Raw genomic sequence first — 19,350 nt, 5'->3', positions numbered from 1 at the left:
TAACCAGTCATGCATATCTTCACAGATTAAAAATAGACTGCTCAACCCACTCTGGAAGAACAATTAAATGATGACGCAGGAAAGTGAACTTAAATTCTGTATAATTATATATCTACATTGATATCTATATATTATCATAAAAGGTTGGTAAATCTCTGGTAACATACTCGACTGGAAATCACTACTCAGTTCAAAGCCACTTTTTTATATGCCGCGCTTCTTATTAGCGAAAAATTTTGGTACATGTTTGACTGCAGGAGAAAAGGAGTTGTGGCCATTTTATAAAGTTTTCCCAGACAGTTTTAATTTACTAATACTTGAAACTTAAGTACAACTCACTTGATGACTTATCTGATAAATGTGGATAACCCTAAACTAGTTTTATTAACTCTTGGAATGTCAAAAGAACTAAAAAGAACTCTTGACAGCCAAAGAATGCAGTCAACAAACCAAAATCCAAAAAAGTCGCAAAAAAGTAGAACAATTTAAAATTAGACATGCAATTTATGCAAAATTAGTTGCTGTACATTAGACTGCCTTTGATAGAATTGTAAATTTTTTTGAACTACCGCTTTTGAACTTTATGAAAATTACGGGTAACGAAAATGAAGCTTTCTTTTTAAAAATTTAGGACTACATAAATTTTAGCATAGTTAAAAGAAAGCCAAAATTATTTTTACTCTTTTTTCATTATTATAGTAATTATGGTAATAATAATAATTTTTTGTTTTCCATAAACTATTTTTATTGTTGTCTGCTTATTTAGTTGCTGTGCACAGCTTACTAACTTACACATTGATATGGTTTCCAATTTAAACATGGGCACATATGACATGGCATGTATGACATGTGTGACCAGTAACTATTCAACATGAAATGCTGACAGACTTGCTAAAAATGAAGTATAGCTATTATTAGAACATATTGATAACTACATAGAAAAAGATGGTCTCCGATGTAAACAAATGCATAAAAATAAAATCTGTCTAACACAAGTAACCAAAATAAGTATTCAACCCAGACTCAACTAAATAGAATAAATTCAGAGATGAGTGGTATATCTCTAATTTTATGTGTGTAAGACATCACAAACTCAACTCCATCAAGTCAACTCTACATCATTTAGTACTAGAGTCTGAGGCTGGTTGCTGAAGATAAACTTTAGTCAAGTCTTCATGTTTCAAGTATTTCTCTATTATCTTCTCATTAACCTCTCTTACATTGTCTACTTTCTCTGTATCGTACACAGCTTCTTCCTTGACTTCTTCATTATCTTGATACTCTACTACTTCTGTTGGCTGACCCGTGACTCTCATATAAATAGAGTAGCATCCAATTAATAGTGCCTGCAAATAGAAAAGATAAAACAAAAAGCTTGAACAGATTCCAAAGCAGTATAACTAAAAACCTTTGATATGTTTATGACACTGGATGGTACTAAGTATGTTAAATCAGAGTTAATGTAAAAGCTGTTAGTAAATACTATAAACTACCTTGAAAGGTTGTAAATGAGATTTTAAGAATATTTCTTTTGTGGTAAAGCAAATATATATTCAAAGACAAAGCAGTATTTTAAAATTTTACATAAAGTTTGCAATCTTTACTGCTTATATCATTACTTTTATAGTAAAAAGTAATCTACAATTAAAGACTGCATACTTGAAATATACTGTTATGAACCTTTATATTCTCCACATGAATATATCATATGATTGATATTCATGATAACACATTAGGTTAGTTGTAGCATAAATGCACTTGCTTAAACTCATCTTTTCTAACAAGGTTTTTATGCAGGAACAAATTTAACATCGCAATAGACTAATAAAAGACGGCTACATGTTAATTAGACAAATTATAAATCAGCATAATTAAATAGCGTAAAGATAGACTAAAGACAGTCAGTTCATTTAGTACAGACTATCATAACTTTTATTTGATTTTATAATATTTATGTATGCAACGAACGAAACAGAAACAGCTGAACTAAAATAATTAAAACCCTCTAATGCAGGATACAATTTATATAATAATCATATTTACTTGAAGATAAGTAATAATATTTAATGATTTTAACGGTTTAATATCTTTACATCAGAATTATTACTTGCTATTTAATGTGAACTTGAAAGGGATGCTCATAAGCTTACAGGATGTCTCTCTTTAACATTACGCCAATTTGAGACATGAGTTACAACCTTTTAGAAAGCTAGTAAAACACATAGACTAGTGGTCAAGATAGTTCAAAAAGGCACTTTGATGAAATAACGCAGTCTGAGTAGAAATTTTGAATGAGCTGAAAATCCAACTATACCTATGAGAGCAAAAACAAACCTATGACTGAATATATAAGAAAAAATTATATTTTATGTTTTCACTGTCAAAACACCAAATACATATCCTGCGAACAAAACTAGCCATAGAGCTGTAAGCGACTAACCAATATGAAGTTGGCAAAAGCTAGATAAGTTGTGGTCCATCCAAAGCCTTTATCCTCGATAATAATTCCTGATACAACAGGTCCAACTGTGGAACCAAGCGACATTGCACTGTTTACGAGACCTGTTACCATTCCATAGGTGTGCAGGCTATTCCTTTTATATCCATTTACTCTGAAACATATAATAAAAATATATAATAACCAGAAGCTCAGAAAACATCTCAAATACAACTGCCCTTTTGTCACATATGAATGCCATGAGAGATGTTTCTGATTATAGTTGAATATGACACTCAAGGTTAGTAAACAACTTTAAAACAAATAAAAATGAGCAAACAGTCAAGTGTAAATATTTCCATTAGTAAACTTTGAAAATTAAGTTGCAAACTATATTTTCCATATTATTATAAACAATATATTTAGTTCTAAAAGTAATACTCAGTTTTATCAAGTTAGCTATCACTTTATCAACTTTTCATAAGGTCATAACAACCAGTATATGCTATACAGTAGATCAGACAAAGTGCCAAACATCAGAATAGAGATGAACATCAAGATCATACCTTACAAGTATCTTACTGTATTAACATTGTAACACTAGACTGTCTTACATTTATAGTCAGATGTATGACTGCTGTGGCTCATACTTATAATAAGAGGTAACAATGTGTTGGTGCGGGACTAGTTGTGTTGCAGTGATGTCTCATCAAAAAAAGTAATTTCCCAGTCGATGTCAACCCAAAATAAATAATTTAGCATCTATAACTGATTTCACTTCTGTGATGACTTGCATCTACAACAGCTGCAACACTATGTTGCACTAAATTTCCTAACTGTGGCAAAATAGTGCTCTACATTTGCCGCCAATCGCGTCGCTTCTTTATTTAGTGACCACTATAAACATCTTTACTGTAACAGAGATAGATAATGCATGTACTTACTCAGCAAGATTTAAAGCTGCCTGAAAAGGTGTTATGTAGATAATAGAAGATGGAATGTACGCAAATGCCATATCAATAGTGGTGAGCCAAAAGTACCTGTAATGAAACAAAGATAAGCGCACAGGCAACACAGGAATCGACAATTATATGCTCCATTAAAGTGTACTATAGTATCTATGAGAAGCAAGAGTGACAAATAGTAATTTATATATAAATTTTTTTAAATATAATGGTCAATGTTTAAAAATCCAAAAATATTATTACATTAGCAAATTCTTTTGAGCAAACTTTTTAAAAATTAATCTAGAAATGGTTCAAGTAGATATCATGTTCACTTACTTTTTGCCGCGAAATATGAAGTCAAACAAAGGTGAAGGACACACTAGTAGAGCAGTGACAGCAGACCAAATCCAGCCAATGATCAAAGCAAGATAGTTGCTCTGTGAAAACTGTATAACAAACCAATAGTGTACACATATAAAAAGATTCATGTTAAAAATTAAGGTACATATTTTTGTAATATGTTCTACATAGATAAGATGAAACTACCCAGCAATAGACAGTTAAGACAAGTTTTTTGTTTTTCGCAATATTTACACTCTGTTATACAAAATACCTTTATGTAACGCAATAGCCTAATCTATTGTTTAGTTTGAAAAACTTGTATTGTACAATGATAAAATCTTCAAAATATCAACAAAAACAAAATGATTTAAAATAACCACTTCATACAAGTAACTAGACCATGTGCCATGCAGTGTCCATAGTCTGGGGTCGGCCATCTGTCATCCACCATTCGTCATCTCTCACCCGCCAGATGTTGTTTAAGGTTTATACAATTCATAATCTATTGTTTATCATTTGTAATTTGTAGTCTATAGTCTATAGTTCACCATCTGCTATATACAGTCTCAAGTGGGTAGTCTATCATCTATAATCTACCACCAGTATTCTCCAAGCTGTAGTTGGTTTTCTTTGTGTGATAGTTGAATCTACACTTATTTATCTGTAGCTCTATTTGAACTCCTAAAGTTCTTAATTTATATGTTTAGCCGACAGTTGGCAGGTGATAGTCAATAGTCTATATGGGACACTTGATATTCTATAGTTTTAGTTTAGGGTTTATGCTCTGTTGTCTATAGTTTTTAGTTCAAATTCTACAGTCTACAGTTTATAGCTTATAAGTTTTAGTTTTAATTCTAAAGTCTGTATTCTATAATCTAGGGTCTATTATAGACCGTAGATTATATAGAATATTTTTCTTAAGGGTCAAGGCCAATTCTTTTCCCGCGGACAATTATATCGTCTCTGTAGAAAGCCTCAACATTCTCTCTCCTTTCGGTCAGACAAAGTATGATATATCATTTTTGCATCTGTACCGGTATCGAGAGGCAATTGTATCGCCATATTCAAAGTTTGGATAGACATCTTCTGGTGGAACAGTAACTATTTTTAATCCTTTCACTGCCATAGCTGCATTCATGCGTTTTCTATGGTCAACTGCCGTAGATGCATTTTTGCGACTTTCCCAGTAGTTGCATAATAACTTAATTTTATTAATCGTTTACAGTATAACCAATGATATTTAGGACATTTATAGTATTGACAGTGTTGTCCGAAGGTTTCCCTATAAAATTAGCCTAAAATAAGAAAGCAGTTTTAAATTTTTGTTTGGGAATTTTCAAATTAAAAACGAACATTTTTTGTGTAAATTTTGTAAGTACTTTTTGAGTTACAAAACAGATAATTGCTTACATTGATGACATTACAGCCAATTCAGATTTTTGTGATTACACAGATAATCAAAGTAGCAACACTGACTCTGATGGTGATGAAAGTAATAGTTTTGTAAGAGTAAGGATCATTGTAGAGGATCGTTCTAGCTTCGTAGCAATCGTAGTTTCACATAGCTTTAGCATTGCACAAAGTTTAGATGCATTGAATTTTTGGCATAAGACTATTTGTTAATATGTTAGAAAAATAAAATATATAACAAAAGTGTTCTAGATAGAGTTTGAAGTTGAAAAAACTTGTATACGTATCGTGAAGCAAAATCGGCCATTTGCGGTAAAATGGCTGGCTGTATGCCGATAGGTATGTTTGTACATGGATGGTAATGAAAGGGTTAAACAAACAGTTCTATGCAAGAATTATTATTATTAATTCAACATGTTTAGAATTTTTATTTTGTTTCACAGTTCGTGTTAATTGTATTATTGCCGAATAATCCTTTATTGTAATCGTAGCAAAACCAACTTAATTTAGCTGATACATGTACTTGCTAATTATTTCACATTTATATCTGAACTCTTTTATAGTTGTTTTATTTTTTGTAATTTATTTGACCTGCACAAAACATTTTCTTCATGATATGAAGTTTGAAAGTTACAGTTATTTGACAAAGTTTGAAAACCTTTACAGGTGCTTTTTTTAATTTTCTCTGTTAATTTATTTCAATTACCCAAAACACTTTTCTCATGATATGTAGTTTGAAAGTTAGAATGGCAAATGTCGTTATATGTAAAATACAAATAGATTTTCTGTTCAAATACTTTTTTATTACAGGAGCAACGCCGGGTGGTACAGCTAGTTGTATATATACCTTTCCTATGATTTCTCTCTATAAGACCAAATTATTGGCTGCACATACAATAGTTAGATGGTAAACTGTTATTCTATATGTTTCACACTTTACAACAGGTAAATGTCTCACCTTATTTAGTAGCCTTGTGGCTACGACACAAGAACTGATGTAAAAGGCTGACCAGAAGATGTAGAGGAGTCCAAGTACATCTGGATTACTTCCGAGCTGACAAAATTAGATAAACTTGGATCAGAATATACAGACTTATTATGATTAATGAAATTCTATTTAAGAAAAAATAAAATTATGTGAGCCAAATAGAAACATCAATAATAGAGTCATATTTAGACATGTTTAGTATTAATATAACTATTACTAAAAACATATAAGATAAATGTGAAGAGACCCTAATTGCAAGCTTTGCGTGATTCATAGGTTTTGACTGATGCATTTAAATATTAAGGCTTTGTGTGTAGGTAAAATGTGTGTAGGTAATATACCTACACTGAACCAATTAATTTGAGTATTTTGAGTGTTTAGGCAATAAACCTGTTACATCAAACCAACAACTCCGGATATATTGACTTTTAATTGTAAAGCTCATTCATTTGTTCACCGCTATATAAGGAGAAAAATGATTGGCTGCTGTGAGCCATTCTTCCACCTCAACCATTCAGTACAACATTTTGGAAACATTGTAGTAATTTCGATGACTAATAATTTCTTTGATCAGCTGTACTAATACATGTAAGTTTGTATAAAATTTCCAGGTGTCTTTTCGCATTTACAAAATTCCAAACATTGCAGTAGTAGTATTCCGGCAATTGTTCTTGCCTTATGCTTAGAAAGATTTCCTAGAGTAATTGATGAGACAGTGGTATAGGCGAAATTTGCAGGCAAACGTGGTTCAGATTGGATGAAGGAATAAAACCAATAATTATGGCATAAATCTTAACCATTCTATGTAATTTTGTTTGTTTTGACAGAAAAAAATATTTACATAGTGAACTAGAATGTCATCCTCAAAATCGTAATCGCCCACTCACCAAATCACTGCAATTGACAGCATTCAGTTATAGTTGCTATATTCAATTGTTCAGAGTTGTACGATCTAGCTGATCCCTTGCTGAGCAACTATTAAATTTTAAGTGAAGCATATGAATAACATAATTATGAAGTATGTCTCAATACTTTTGCTATATCTTTTAGTAACGGGAATTAGTCTTTCCAGCATGATTAGTAACTAAAATGGCATACAGGTATCTAAAAAGCTGCTTCATTAACTAAAGAGAAACAGCAAACTAAAGCAGAGAGAAACAGCAAACTAAATTAAAGAGAAACGACAAACTAAAGCAAAGAGAAACAGCAAACTAAAGTAAAGAAAAACAGCAAACTAAAGTAAAGAGAAACGACAAACTTAAGTAAAGAAAAACAGCAAACTAAAGTAAAGAGAAACGACAAACTTAAGTAAAGAGAAATGGCAAACTAAAGCAAAGGGAAACATACTAAAATAAAGAAAAACGGCAAACTAAAGTAAAGAGAAACGACAAACTAAAGTAAAGAGAAACAGCAAACTAAAGTAAAGAGAAACAGCTAACTAAAGTAAAGAGAAACTGCAAACTAAAGCAAAGAGAAACAGGAAACTAAAGTAAAGAGAAACAGCAAACTAAAGTAAAGAGAAACAGCAAACTAAAGTAAAGAGAAACGGCAAACTAAAGTAAAGAGAAACAGCAAGCTAAAGTAAAGAGAAACAGCAAACTAAAGTAAAGAGAAACGGCAAACTAAAGTAAAGAGAAACCGCAAACTAAAGTAAAGATAAATGGCAAACTAAAGCAAAGGGAAACAGCATACAACATACTCTGTTAACCTGTGAGCTCAAAAAGCACCCCACAACTATTTCAATAAACAGTTCCTGTCATGTGGCACTATCAGTGGTGTTCATCAATCAAGGTCATCTCTGAGTTGTCTATATAACAATGACAAACATGTCACCAGGAAATGGTTTTTAAAACTTCCAGAATTCTTAGCTAATCAGTCAGATATAAATACTATCTCGCTATTGCCTTTAAATCTTAACATATCTGCAAAAAAACTCAAAAATAACTTGTCAAAATACTACCGCTAGTTTAAAATTACTTGTGTATTTTGCAAATTCTTAGTATCTGCCGCAATTAATTTTCAAGAAAGCTATGTTAACAACTTGCACCTTAGCTAAAAAGGTAGAGCTTCACTTGTACCTAGGTTTATTAACTCTTGCTCAAAGAGATGTAAAGCATTTAATAAGTAACTCTACCAATAATTTTTGCAGAGAAATACAAAATTTTTTATTACTCACTAAATTGGTAATATATAGCGGTAATCCTATATACTAGAACTCAATATCAACTATCTTGATAGTTCTCACTATTTTCTACATTTTTGTACAGAGACTTTAAGACTATTGAACAAATAGCTAAGTCAGTCTTAACATGCAGTGGAATACTCACCTCTTCTATGTACAGCTCTGTAAGACCAATGTTTCGACACGTGTCCTGCATTCTCGATATGACCAAAGTCAAACTTAAAAGTACACATCCTGGTATGATCAGTAGTTGGAAAAATCCTTGCTGGGATCTTTTTTCTTCTTCCACTGAAATAAGCATTGGGATTTATGGAAGTTTATATGTTGGTACTTGTTAGCACCTGTTACTACATGTATTTGCTACTACCTGTTAGCACTAGTCAGTCCCTGATAGTACTTGGGTAATACCTGTTATTTCTTTAGTCCACATTAGTATGTTTTAGCACCTGCTAGTACTTGTCAGTAGCCTAAGTGCCAGCTATTACCTGTTAGTGTGTGATAGCATCTGTCAGTGTGTGATACCTGTTGAAACCTGTTGTTACAGTTTATACCTATCGGGAATTAAACACTTCACTAAGCAGTCTGTTTATAGTGGTGTATAATTTTAAAATTGTACAAAGCAGAGAACTAGAGTTTGCTACAAAATGTGATGCATGGAATGAATTGCAATGCATGCTTAATGAATGTAGAGACTAAAGTGCTTGGACAAAATTATGTTATGAAAAATTTAATTATATTTTAAACATTTGTTGCTATACATGTAACTATCATGTTTGTGCTAATAATTGATAACTCTCGGCATATCAAGCACCTGCTTCTATTGTCACTATAAGTCAGATAACATCTCTGATGCTAGCAGTTTAGTGTCAAGTATACATTTACATGTATAATTGATGAAAGGTCTATTTAGACGAAGTAGATAGTGAACAAAAAATCTTAAAAAGAGGATGTAAAATACTGTTCATATGCTTAAATAGAAATTAAGTAAAACATTTACTTAATAGATTTTTAATGTTTTAAAAAAACACACCGAGTATTTTGTGACAAAATAAATACTGCTAGAATAAGTATGTACATGTAGGTAATGCTGTCTTTACTGTTACACAATGTATATAACCAGTTTATCAGTTTTATCATTTCTCTTTGGTAATATTGCCTTCCTCACAGACTTACCAACCGCTGGAATGAAGACTGCAGTGAACAGAGTTGAGATGACCAAAGCTCCACCAGAGATCCAAAATGTTGTAACGTATCCTACGAACTGAGACAGGTGAAAGTTGACAACAATATATGATCAAATAGCTAATCAATACTAAATAAATGATTAAAGTCTGGGAGTGTGTAAACCAGTATAATGAAATGTGATATAAAGTTACTATCTATATTAATAACCAACTTAACATCACATAAAAGACATTCTCAAAGTTTACAAGGCTTTCTGAAAGTTTACCAGCACAGGGTGTAGAAGAACATTAGAGCTCGATTATCTAAGGCTTTATTAGCCTCGCGAAATCTTAACCATTCAAATTGACAGTTCTCTGCCAGAAGAAAACGGACAAATTTCTATCAAGATAAACATGTCCATTTCTTTGCAAACACAGAATGCCAAGGTCGTTACTAGTTAACATTCTAGTTGTGTTTATAAATACAAGATCACTTGGCTAGTGTTGAAAGCTGCTACAATATTTGATACTGTAACCTACATGTGTCTTTCATAGGTTTAATATCAAGCAATACATTACCAAATAAGAATATAAGCCTTACCTCATATAATGTGCCACCTATTGCAGTACCGAAGGCAAAAGCAAAACCATTCCCTACTTCTACTATACCCTGTTAACAGGAAGTAAAATTTAATCAAATGTTATAGCATTCAAAAGTTTGTTTTTAATGTTAACTCATATACAGGAATGATGTACAAATGCTTAAAAGTCTCTTTTGGTGTTGTCAGAGTCTTTAATGCTCATTAATTAAAAATTGTCTGAAATAATCAAGTCTAATGAGCTAAACTAAAACAGGTAAAACATGGATAACAAGTGTATTTGACCAATCTAATATGCATCTATTTTCAAGCTAACCGAAGGAGAAACATTGCTTGTAATTGATTATATATCTCACTTTAAACTACATGATGTATTGCTGAACATGAATCACTGATATGGTTAAAAGCTGAAAAGTGTAGAAGTATATTATCAAGATAGCCTACTGTACTATTATGTTACATCAATTGTTGAGTTACAGAAGTGTATAAAATAAGTGCTGCGTTAGCAATATACATACTATGATATTGGTAGACTGAAATCCTGAAGCTTTTAGTAGTATACTAGTAGTTGAAATGGTTACCATGGCTGAGCCCGCTCCTGCAAAGACTCGTAGTATGGTACATAAGGCAAGGAAGCACCAACCACTTGATATTACTTCGATATATCTAAAACAATGATGGTTTCCAATTTTTAACAAATGGCACAGGTATTGCCAAACCTTTCAACCAAAATGTGAACACTCCTAAAGATTCCAGTTTTATTGCTTGAAAAACTGCTTGCAACCAAATTTGAAGTAAAATTTGTCTCAGCTGTTATTACGGACTTTATAGAAGCCCACACTTGGAATAACAGGTGATCACTGCAGAGTTATTCATCTATGTAGCATGGTTAACTTATTTAAGCGAACAGATAGGGAAATAGCCAAGTGAGTGACGCTTATTTGCAGCAAAGGTCAAACATAACAGTGTAAATAAATCACCAATAATCACACATTTTTTTGATAACACTTACGTTTTTACACTCTTACACTTTTACACACATAGTCTTAAACTTTCACCTTGCAAATACTTACACTGACAAATTTATGTATACCGTAACAGTAATCGCAGCCATATGCATCAGCTAAACATGCGGATTCATAAAAGTCAAACAATCAAATAGAAACAACGCTCACGCGCATACACTCGGTGCGCTCACGCGCATACACTCGGTGCGCTCACGCGCATACACTCGGTGCGCTCACGCGCATACACTCGGTGCGCTCACGCGCATACACTCGGTGCGCTCACGCGCATACACTCGGTGCGCTCACGCGCATACACTCGGTGCGCTCACGCGCATACACTCGGTGCGCTCACGCGCATACACTCGGTGCGCTCACGCGCATACACTCGGTGCGCTCACGCGCATTCACTCGGTGCGCTCACGCGCATTCACTCGGTGCGCTCACGCGCATTCACTCGGTGCGCTCACGCGCATACACTCGGTGCGCTCACGCGCATTCACTCGGTGCGCTCACGCGCATTCACTCGGTGCGCTCACGCGCATTCACTCGGTGCGCTCACGCGCATTCACTCGGTGCGCTCACGCGCATACACTCGGTGCGCTCACGCGCATACACTCGGTGCGCTCACGCGCATACACTCGGTGCGCTCACGCGCATACACTCGGTGCGCTCACGCGCATACACTCGGTGCGCTCACGCGCATACACTCGGTGCGCTCACGCGCATACACTCGGTGCGCTCACGCGCATACACTCGGTGCGCTCACGCGCATACACTCGGTGCGCTCACGCGCATACACTCGGTGCGCTCACGCGCATACACTCGGTGCGCTCACGCGCATACACTCGGTGCGCTCAAGCGCATACACTCGGTGCGCTCACGCGCATACACTCGGTGCGCTCACGCGCATACACTCGGTGCGCTCACGCGCATACACTCGGTGCGCTCACGCGCATACACTCGGTGCGCTCACGCGCATACACTCGGTGCGCTCACGCGCATACACTCGGTGCGCTCACGCGCATACACTCGGTGCGCTCACACGCATACACACTCAGTGCACTCACATATACACTCAGTGTACTCACACATATACACTCAGTACACTCACAGATACACACTCAGTGCATTCACACATATACACTCAGCGCACTCACATATACACTCAGTGCACTCACACATATACACTCAGTACACTCACAGATACACACTCAGTGCATTCACACATATACACTCAGTGCACTCACACATATACACTCAGTGCACTCACATACATGTATATACACTCAGTGCACTCACACATATACACTCAGTGCACTCACACATATACACTCAGTACACTCACACATATACACTCAGTACACTCACACATATACACTCAGTCCACTCACACATATACACTCAGTGCACCTACACATACACGCAAATGTATAAAGAAGTATGTTCTGTAAGCATATAAAAATCACTCAACCTGTAACAAAACACTTGCAGGTTTATGAAGCTTTTGGAAATATAAATTTTAAAGATAAAATCTTTTTTTTTTTAACGTTTGGTTTTAAACGTTTTTACAGGCATTTGAACTTACCCAAAGGTTATTAGACTACTTCCTGATATAAGAGTTCCAACCATACACATACTTTTAGGTGGCCATTTTGTTAGCTAAAACAACAAATGAGTTTACTCAGTGAGTTTTTGAATCAAGTATATGTGGAAACCACACTTATTTTGTCTGTATTTAATTGAAGTTCAAAAAATGAACAGGTCAAATAATTTACTAAAAAGTGATAAATTTAATTATTAATGTTTATTCAAAATTTATCAAACTAACAACTTGCTAGCTCACATTCATTAAAGGCAGGTACCTTACTCCAACAAATAAAATGTAGAAATGACTTCATTTAATTTACTCTTAAATAGTAACAGCATTCCTCACTGCTTTACGCATATGCAGTGCATCATGCATAGGAAGACCTCAAATCTAGGTATAATGTAATACGCTCAGATTTGAGCTATCTCCCAAGTGATTTGAGATCCTTAAGTTTTTACCGTAATGTTTTTGAAAGTCACACTTAAATGGTTACGAGATTTTTAGTCACCACCAAATTCTTCTCCCTTACAAAAAAGTAATAAAAATGACTAACAACATTTGACTAAAAACTTGTAGACCAGGCAGAACAAAATACCTCAAATCTAGACAAAGACCTAATTACGCCATGGTCGGACAATTTGTGACAAGATATACTGGCATATAATAAGCTGGAGCACAATTGTTGGATTCACCTTCTCTTTATTAGAAATGTATTTATATTCTATCTGTGGTGATTAAACATGATTATTGAAACTTTCAACTCACTAAATAACTTTGACAAAAACAGATAATTCTTAACATGAGTGCGTGTCTTGTAATGGCCTCATTCGAGGAAGGTATGATCAGAAAAAGTTAACCTTAGCTTGAAATCTAGAAATAGTCCAAAAAATAGCAAAATGTGAGAGTTGTGTCATCATGATAAAAACTTAAACTTAAACAGTTATATAGATAAGTTGATCTTAGCTCTTTCCATCCATGAAACCACTTTTTGTTATTAAGGTCTACTACAAGCTAGTCGGTAGAAAAAATGGCTGCAGGTTCTTATTTTATAGTTTGCAACCTAATTGCAACCCAAAGCTTTGCCAAGACTGAACTTAACACATGCAAGGTAAGTCAGCAATAGTTACCGCGGTTTTATTTTTTGTAAATAACTCTTGTTTTTCACTTAATTAAATTTATTAAAATGCTACCAAGCTAGGTATGTCATAAGTCTATGTTCTCATCTGCACGCGTGTTTCTGTTTTGCTCATAGGAAATTGATGATATTGATTGATGAAGTTTTTTATAATCTTAAACACGCAATTTGAAAGCTTGGAACATGTTAATTTCAACAAAATCAGTATAAAACACACTTCATACTGTCAGTAGTAATTCTCCTGATAACTATCTTCTTTTCAACCCTCATAAAATGTGTTGATTACTGTATAGTAAATACACACTATATAGTCCCATGTTTGAGCAGGTTTACTTACAATTGTACCAAAGATTGGAGAGGAGATAAATCTTGCAAGGTCATAGGCGGAGTAGACGATTCCAATATAAGCCATAGTGACTCCTTCGACCCTTGCTACCTCCGGATAGAATGGGTAGATCATTGTATCTGACCCTCTTGACAAACATTGTAGAAACACCAAAAATATCAGCATTCCATAGTTTTTTGTAGAATTTGTATCCGATACGTTGTCTTTTGTGTCAGGGTTATTAGCAGATAACAGCTTTGTCTCATCATCATCACTTGATTCCATCATCGTTAATCAACCTAAAATAACAAGCAGAATTTAAAATGAAATTCAGAAAAAGAATTCAAGTGTATCAAGCTTTACGAGTACCTGTCGAGTCCCGAAATAGAACACTAATAAGAAACATGTAGCTTAACTCGTTGGCTAGCTCCTTTAGGTTTATTATAGCTATCATAGTTAGTTATAGTGTAGTACTAACATCCTAACGTTAAACTGCGTGTCATTGAAAATCAGTATAAATAAACATGAAAATTTTAGTTTTGTGCACTGACAATGTATCTGCATTTTAAAATCTTTGTTAGCATACACTTTTTATAAATTTTTCAAAGTTAATTAACTCTTTGTAGTTGTGGGATATTATGTAAATATCCTGAGGTTTTTTGTGATTAGCTAGTAATGCAGAGGCTGGTTTTCATGGAAGGCAATAATTTTTGAAAAGCTGGCTTTTCAGAGGAAAGCCGAGGAACCGTCTAACAGGTCTCGCTATATAAACGGGTGTTTTTCCGATTTTTAGAATGAGAAGCCTCAGTGAGGAGAGCAAGTAAGCTGAACTACTGAGTTGTCATGCTTTTGCTGACAGGAAATCTGCTTGTAGTAGTCTTGGCATAAGAGACTATCAAATAGCAGCGATGCTACCGATTTGGCTTGCGTATGGGGATGACATGCGACAAAGGTCATGCTTATTAGCGTTGTGCGCCAGAACTGGTCATTGTACTGCAGTTAATGCAAACGTCGGCCGAAACTAGGAAGGCCTTTTTTATTTAGATCAACTAAGCTTACAGAATCTTTAACGTGTAGTTACGAGCAGCCTGACTGGCTGATTCAGATTCGTTGATAGGAACTGACACTTGACAATATGTGGCTAACATGCTCACCCATTTCATCAATGGCTGTGTGCATAGCAAATTGTCATCAATTTCACAATCTACTTTTGAAAAAGCTGTTTTTGATATTCATTGCAACATAATAGTTTCTGAACTGTGTGTTTTTAAAGATGTGAAAAACATGTATTTGTATGTACATGCATGTACGTGTATGTACATCCATGTACTCGTATGTACATGTTTGTGCATGCATGTACATGTATGATGATGTACGTACATGCAGGCACATGTATGTACATGAACGTAAAAGCTTTAACACACATGTACATGCGCGTACACAAACGTACATGAATGTACAAGTATTTACACGCATGAAAATGTATGTAAATGTATTTACATGTATGTACAATTCTGTACATAAATGTAAATGAATGTGAAAAACATATATGTGCATGTAAATGCATGTTGGTGTATGTACACGTATGTACATGTATATAAATGTTAGTACATGTTAGTAACATAAAAGCTTTAATGCACATGTACATGCATGTACATAAACGTATGTGAATGTACATAAACATACATGAATGTACATGTATGTACATGAATGTACAAGTATTTACACACATGTAAATGCATGTAAATGCATGTACATGCATGTACAAGTATTTACACACATGTAAATGCATGTAAATGCATGTACATGCATGTACATGCATGTAAATGCATGTAAATGCATGTAAATGCATGTACATGCATGTAAATGCATGTACATGCATGTACATGCATATACATGCATATACATGCATGTAAATGCATGTAAATGCATGTAAATGCATGTAAATGCATGTAAATGCATGTAAATGCATGTAAATGCATGTAAATGCATGTAAATGCATGTAAATGCATGTAAATGCATGTACATGCATGTAAATGCATGTACATGCATGTAAATGCATATAAATGCATATAAATGCATATAAATGCATATAAATGCATGTAAATGCATGTAAATGCATGTAAATGCATGTAAATGCATGTAAATGCATGTAAATGCATGTAAATGCATGTAAATGCATGTAAATGCATGTAAATGCATGTAAATGCATGTAAATGCATGTAAATGCATGTAAATGCATGTAAATGCATGTAAATGCATGTAAATGCATGTAAATGCATGTAAATGCATGTAAATGCATGTAAATGCATGTAAATGCATGTAAATGCATGTAAATGCATGTAAATGCATGTAAATGCATGTAAATGCATGTAAATGCATGTAAATGCATGTAAATGCATGTAAATGCATGTAAATGCATGTAAATGCATGTAAATGCATGTAAATGCATGTAAATGCATGTAAATGCATGTAAATGCATGTAAATGCATGTAAATGCATGTAAATGCATGTAAATGCATGTAAATGCATGTAAATGCATGTAAATGCATGTAAATGCATATAAATGCATATAAATGCATGTACATGCATGTACATGCATGTACATGCATGTACATGCATGTACGCAAACGTACGCAAACGTACGCAAACGTACGCAAACGTACGCAAACGTACGCAAACGTACGCAAACGTACGCAAACGTACGCAAACGTACGCAAACGTACGCAAACGTACGCAAATGTACGCAAATGTACGCAAATGTACGCAAATGTACGCAAATGTACGCAAATGTACGTAAATGCATGTAAATGCATGTAAATGCATGTAAATGCATGTAAATGTATGTAAATGTATGTAAATGTATGTAAATGCATGTAAATGCATGTAAATGCATGTAAATGTATGTAAATGTATGTAAATGAATGTGAAAAACATATATGTGCATGTACATGCATGTGGGTGTATGTACATGTATGTTCATTTATGTACACATATGTACATGTATATAAATGTTAGTATGTACATGCACAAATGGGAAGGCAGTAAGGACTGCTATGAGATTGCTGAAGGTATTCTGCTGTGGTGTGTAATACCATGGTGATGAAGGTTGGTGGTGAAGGGAAAGTTGGTGTGCCAGGATTGCAGCTCGGTGCTGCGTATAACTTTTGTTGACTTGACCACAGTGGTTTGGACAGGTTTTGTAGAATGAATAGTGAGAAACTTCTAGAGTCTGTATATTTTAAAACTCGAAGAGCTTGTAAAATAAGCCTAAAACTTGAAACTCTTAACATGAAATTGCGTGTCACTAAAAATCAGTAAAGCTGAACATAAATATTTTTTTAGCTTATAGACTGACAGTGTACCTGTACTTTTACTTTCACAATTTTTTATAATTATTTGTTGCTAGAAATTGGCGTTACCTAAACTATTGGTACTACAAATGCGCACATATGCGCACAGGTGCACATATACGCATGCATGCACACGCACACATACCCAGGCTCACACACGCACACACACACACGCACGCACGCACGCATGCATGCACACACACGCACGCACACATTTGCACGCATGCGCGCAGGCACAAACGCACACACACACACACACGCATGCACACACACACACGCACACACACATACATACATACGCTCACAAGCTCGCAGACATTTGTTGTCCAGATCCTTTATGTTAGCTATACTGCTAAAATGTTAACACTAAACTTCATGTCGTTAAAGTTGGCAAAACTGAACATGAACATTTGGTTAGATTATGCAGTGATAATATACCTGCAGTTTGTTTTATTTCTGTCAGCACATATTTCTTATAGCTTTTTCAAAGTTAATTGACATTTTGTAGTACTGACAGGTTTAGTAAAATAGAAAAAGAAATAGCGACATTCTGTTTATTGTAAAACTCTAGTTTGTTTATATAGGAACACAACAATTTGAAATTTGAACCTGTTCTCTTTAACAAATAGGCCTGAAACTTGAAACTCCTAACCTTGCACTGCATGTCACTAAATACCAATAAAACTGAACATGAATATTTTGTTAGCTGCTAGACTGACAGTGTATTTGCTTGTTCTAATTTTATGCCTCTTTATGATTACTTATTGCTAGAAAATAATTTGATGTCCGTGAGTCGTAGTTTAGAGAGGTTTATTAAAACTGAAAATCAAATGGCAAAGGTCTGTCTAAATAACTTTCTAGTTTGTTTCTAACAGAACCTGAACATTCAGAGGGCAAATCTATTCTTTTCACTAAACAAAGCTGAAGCTTGAAGCTAACAAATTTTTAAAGTCGAATAATTTGATTTTCAGCATAATTATCAGGTATTTACATACAAAAGGACAAGCACTAATGGCAATGAAAACAAAAAAAGCTACAATGAGACATGATCTAAACTCAATCAGTACTGATAAAGAAAAGAGTTATTAAACATTCTACTCACCTGGTTTGTATTCCTAATTATACCAGCAGTTTAGTTGACTCTAGAGGCCTGCTTTGTCCCACACTTACCAGTTCGATCTTCTGCTTACACATATCAATCCAAGATCTACGTATCCAGTAGAACTAACCAACAAATCGTCTCGCTTCACTTGCAATAATAAATAAGATGAATTATTTCTATATAGCAATTGAGTGTATCTTGAACATTTAAATATATTTATTAGAACCTTGAGCAAAGAAAGCCTAAGGATTAGCAGGTGTATCAATAGTATTACCATATTTGAAACCTCATCTGGCGTGTTTATACTCATTGACTCTGAGTAATCAAATAAGCTATAGGAGAATTGACAATAGCTTTTACTTGAATTTGTAGATCTTGTATATGTTGGTGACTTATGATTAGCTGCTGATCAAAGTTTGGTTAGCTAGGGAAAATACTTCAAGCAGTTTATTGATACAAGGTTTTACTTCATCACTAAGTTGAACAAAGGTAAAATGATTCCATATTTGAGGCTGCTCTTATTATAAATAGGCTATAGGTGGCTAGACATGGAGTCACTGCAGAGTTCAAATGTCTTGTGTTAAATTTGGGTTATATTCCGTGAGCAGCTCTCTGTTTTGGCTCTCTACCTACTCAATACAGAGACTTGTCTATTCCTTATGTTACCAAAGACATACACCTAAGTTTAAATTAATGTATTTCTATAATGGTGAAGCAAAACATTGTTATGCCTCTGAATTCAGTGATATGTAACATCAATCAATCAATAGAT

The 19,350-nt window shown here is 34.4% G+C and overlaps 1 protein-coding gene across 1 annotated transcript; it reads right to left on the bottom strand.

Annotated features, from left to right (window-relative positions):
* Positions 1-888: 888 nt before the first annotated feature.
* LOC137400999 (MFS-type transporter SLC18B1-like) lies at positions 889-14,411 on the bottom strand. Its single transcript, XM_068087340.1, has 11 exons — positions 14,136-14,411; positions 12,661-12,734; positions 10,587-10,734; positions 10,071-10,139; positions 9,480-9,567; positions 8,452-8,594; positions 6,095-6,190; positions 3,721-3,830; positions 3,382-3,477; positions 2,441-2,612; positions 889-1,346 (listed from the first exon to the last, which is right to left on the bottom strand). Exons 1-11 carry the CDS (start codon positions 14,409-14,411, stop codon positions 1,119-1,121), a joined length of 1,500 nt encoding a protein of 499 aa, XP_067943441.1. The 3' UTR covers positions 889-1,118.
* Positions 14,412-19,350: the final 4,939 nt, after the last annotated feature.

This window comes from Watersipora subatra, chromosome 7, assembly GCF_963576615.1.
Source record: "Watersipora subatra chromosome 7, tzWatSuba1.1, whole genome shotgun sequence".
NCBI classification, from domain to species: domain Eukaryota; kingdom Metazoa; phylum Bryozoa; class Gymnolaemata; order Cheilostomatida; family Watersiporidae; genus Watersipora; species Watersipora subatra.
Note: the sequence above shows the minus strand (reverse complement) of the source record. Positions and strands in the feature narration are given on the sequence as shown.

Bases quoted from the DNA above. Each gene is read 5' to 3' on its own strand.
- LOC137400999 (XM_068087340.1), bottom strand. From the start codon at position 14,411: ATGATGGAATCAAGTGATGATGATGAGACAAAGCTGTTATCTGCTAAT. The intron at 12,735-14,135 runs GTAAGTAAACCT...TTGTTGTTTTAG, and splicing joins CTCCAATCTTTGGTACAATT to CTAACAAAATGGCCACCTAA. The intron at 1,347-2,440 runs GTTAGTCGCTTA...TTCTATTTGCAG, and splicing joins CTTTTGCCAACTTCATATTG to GCACTATTAATTGGATGCTA.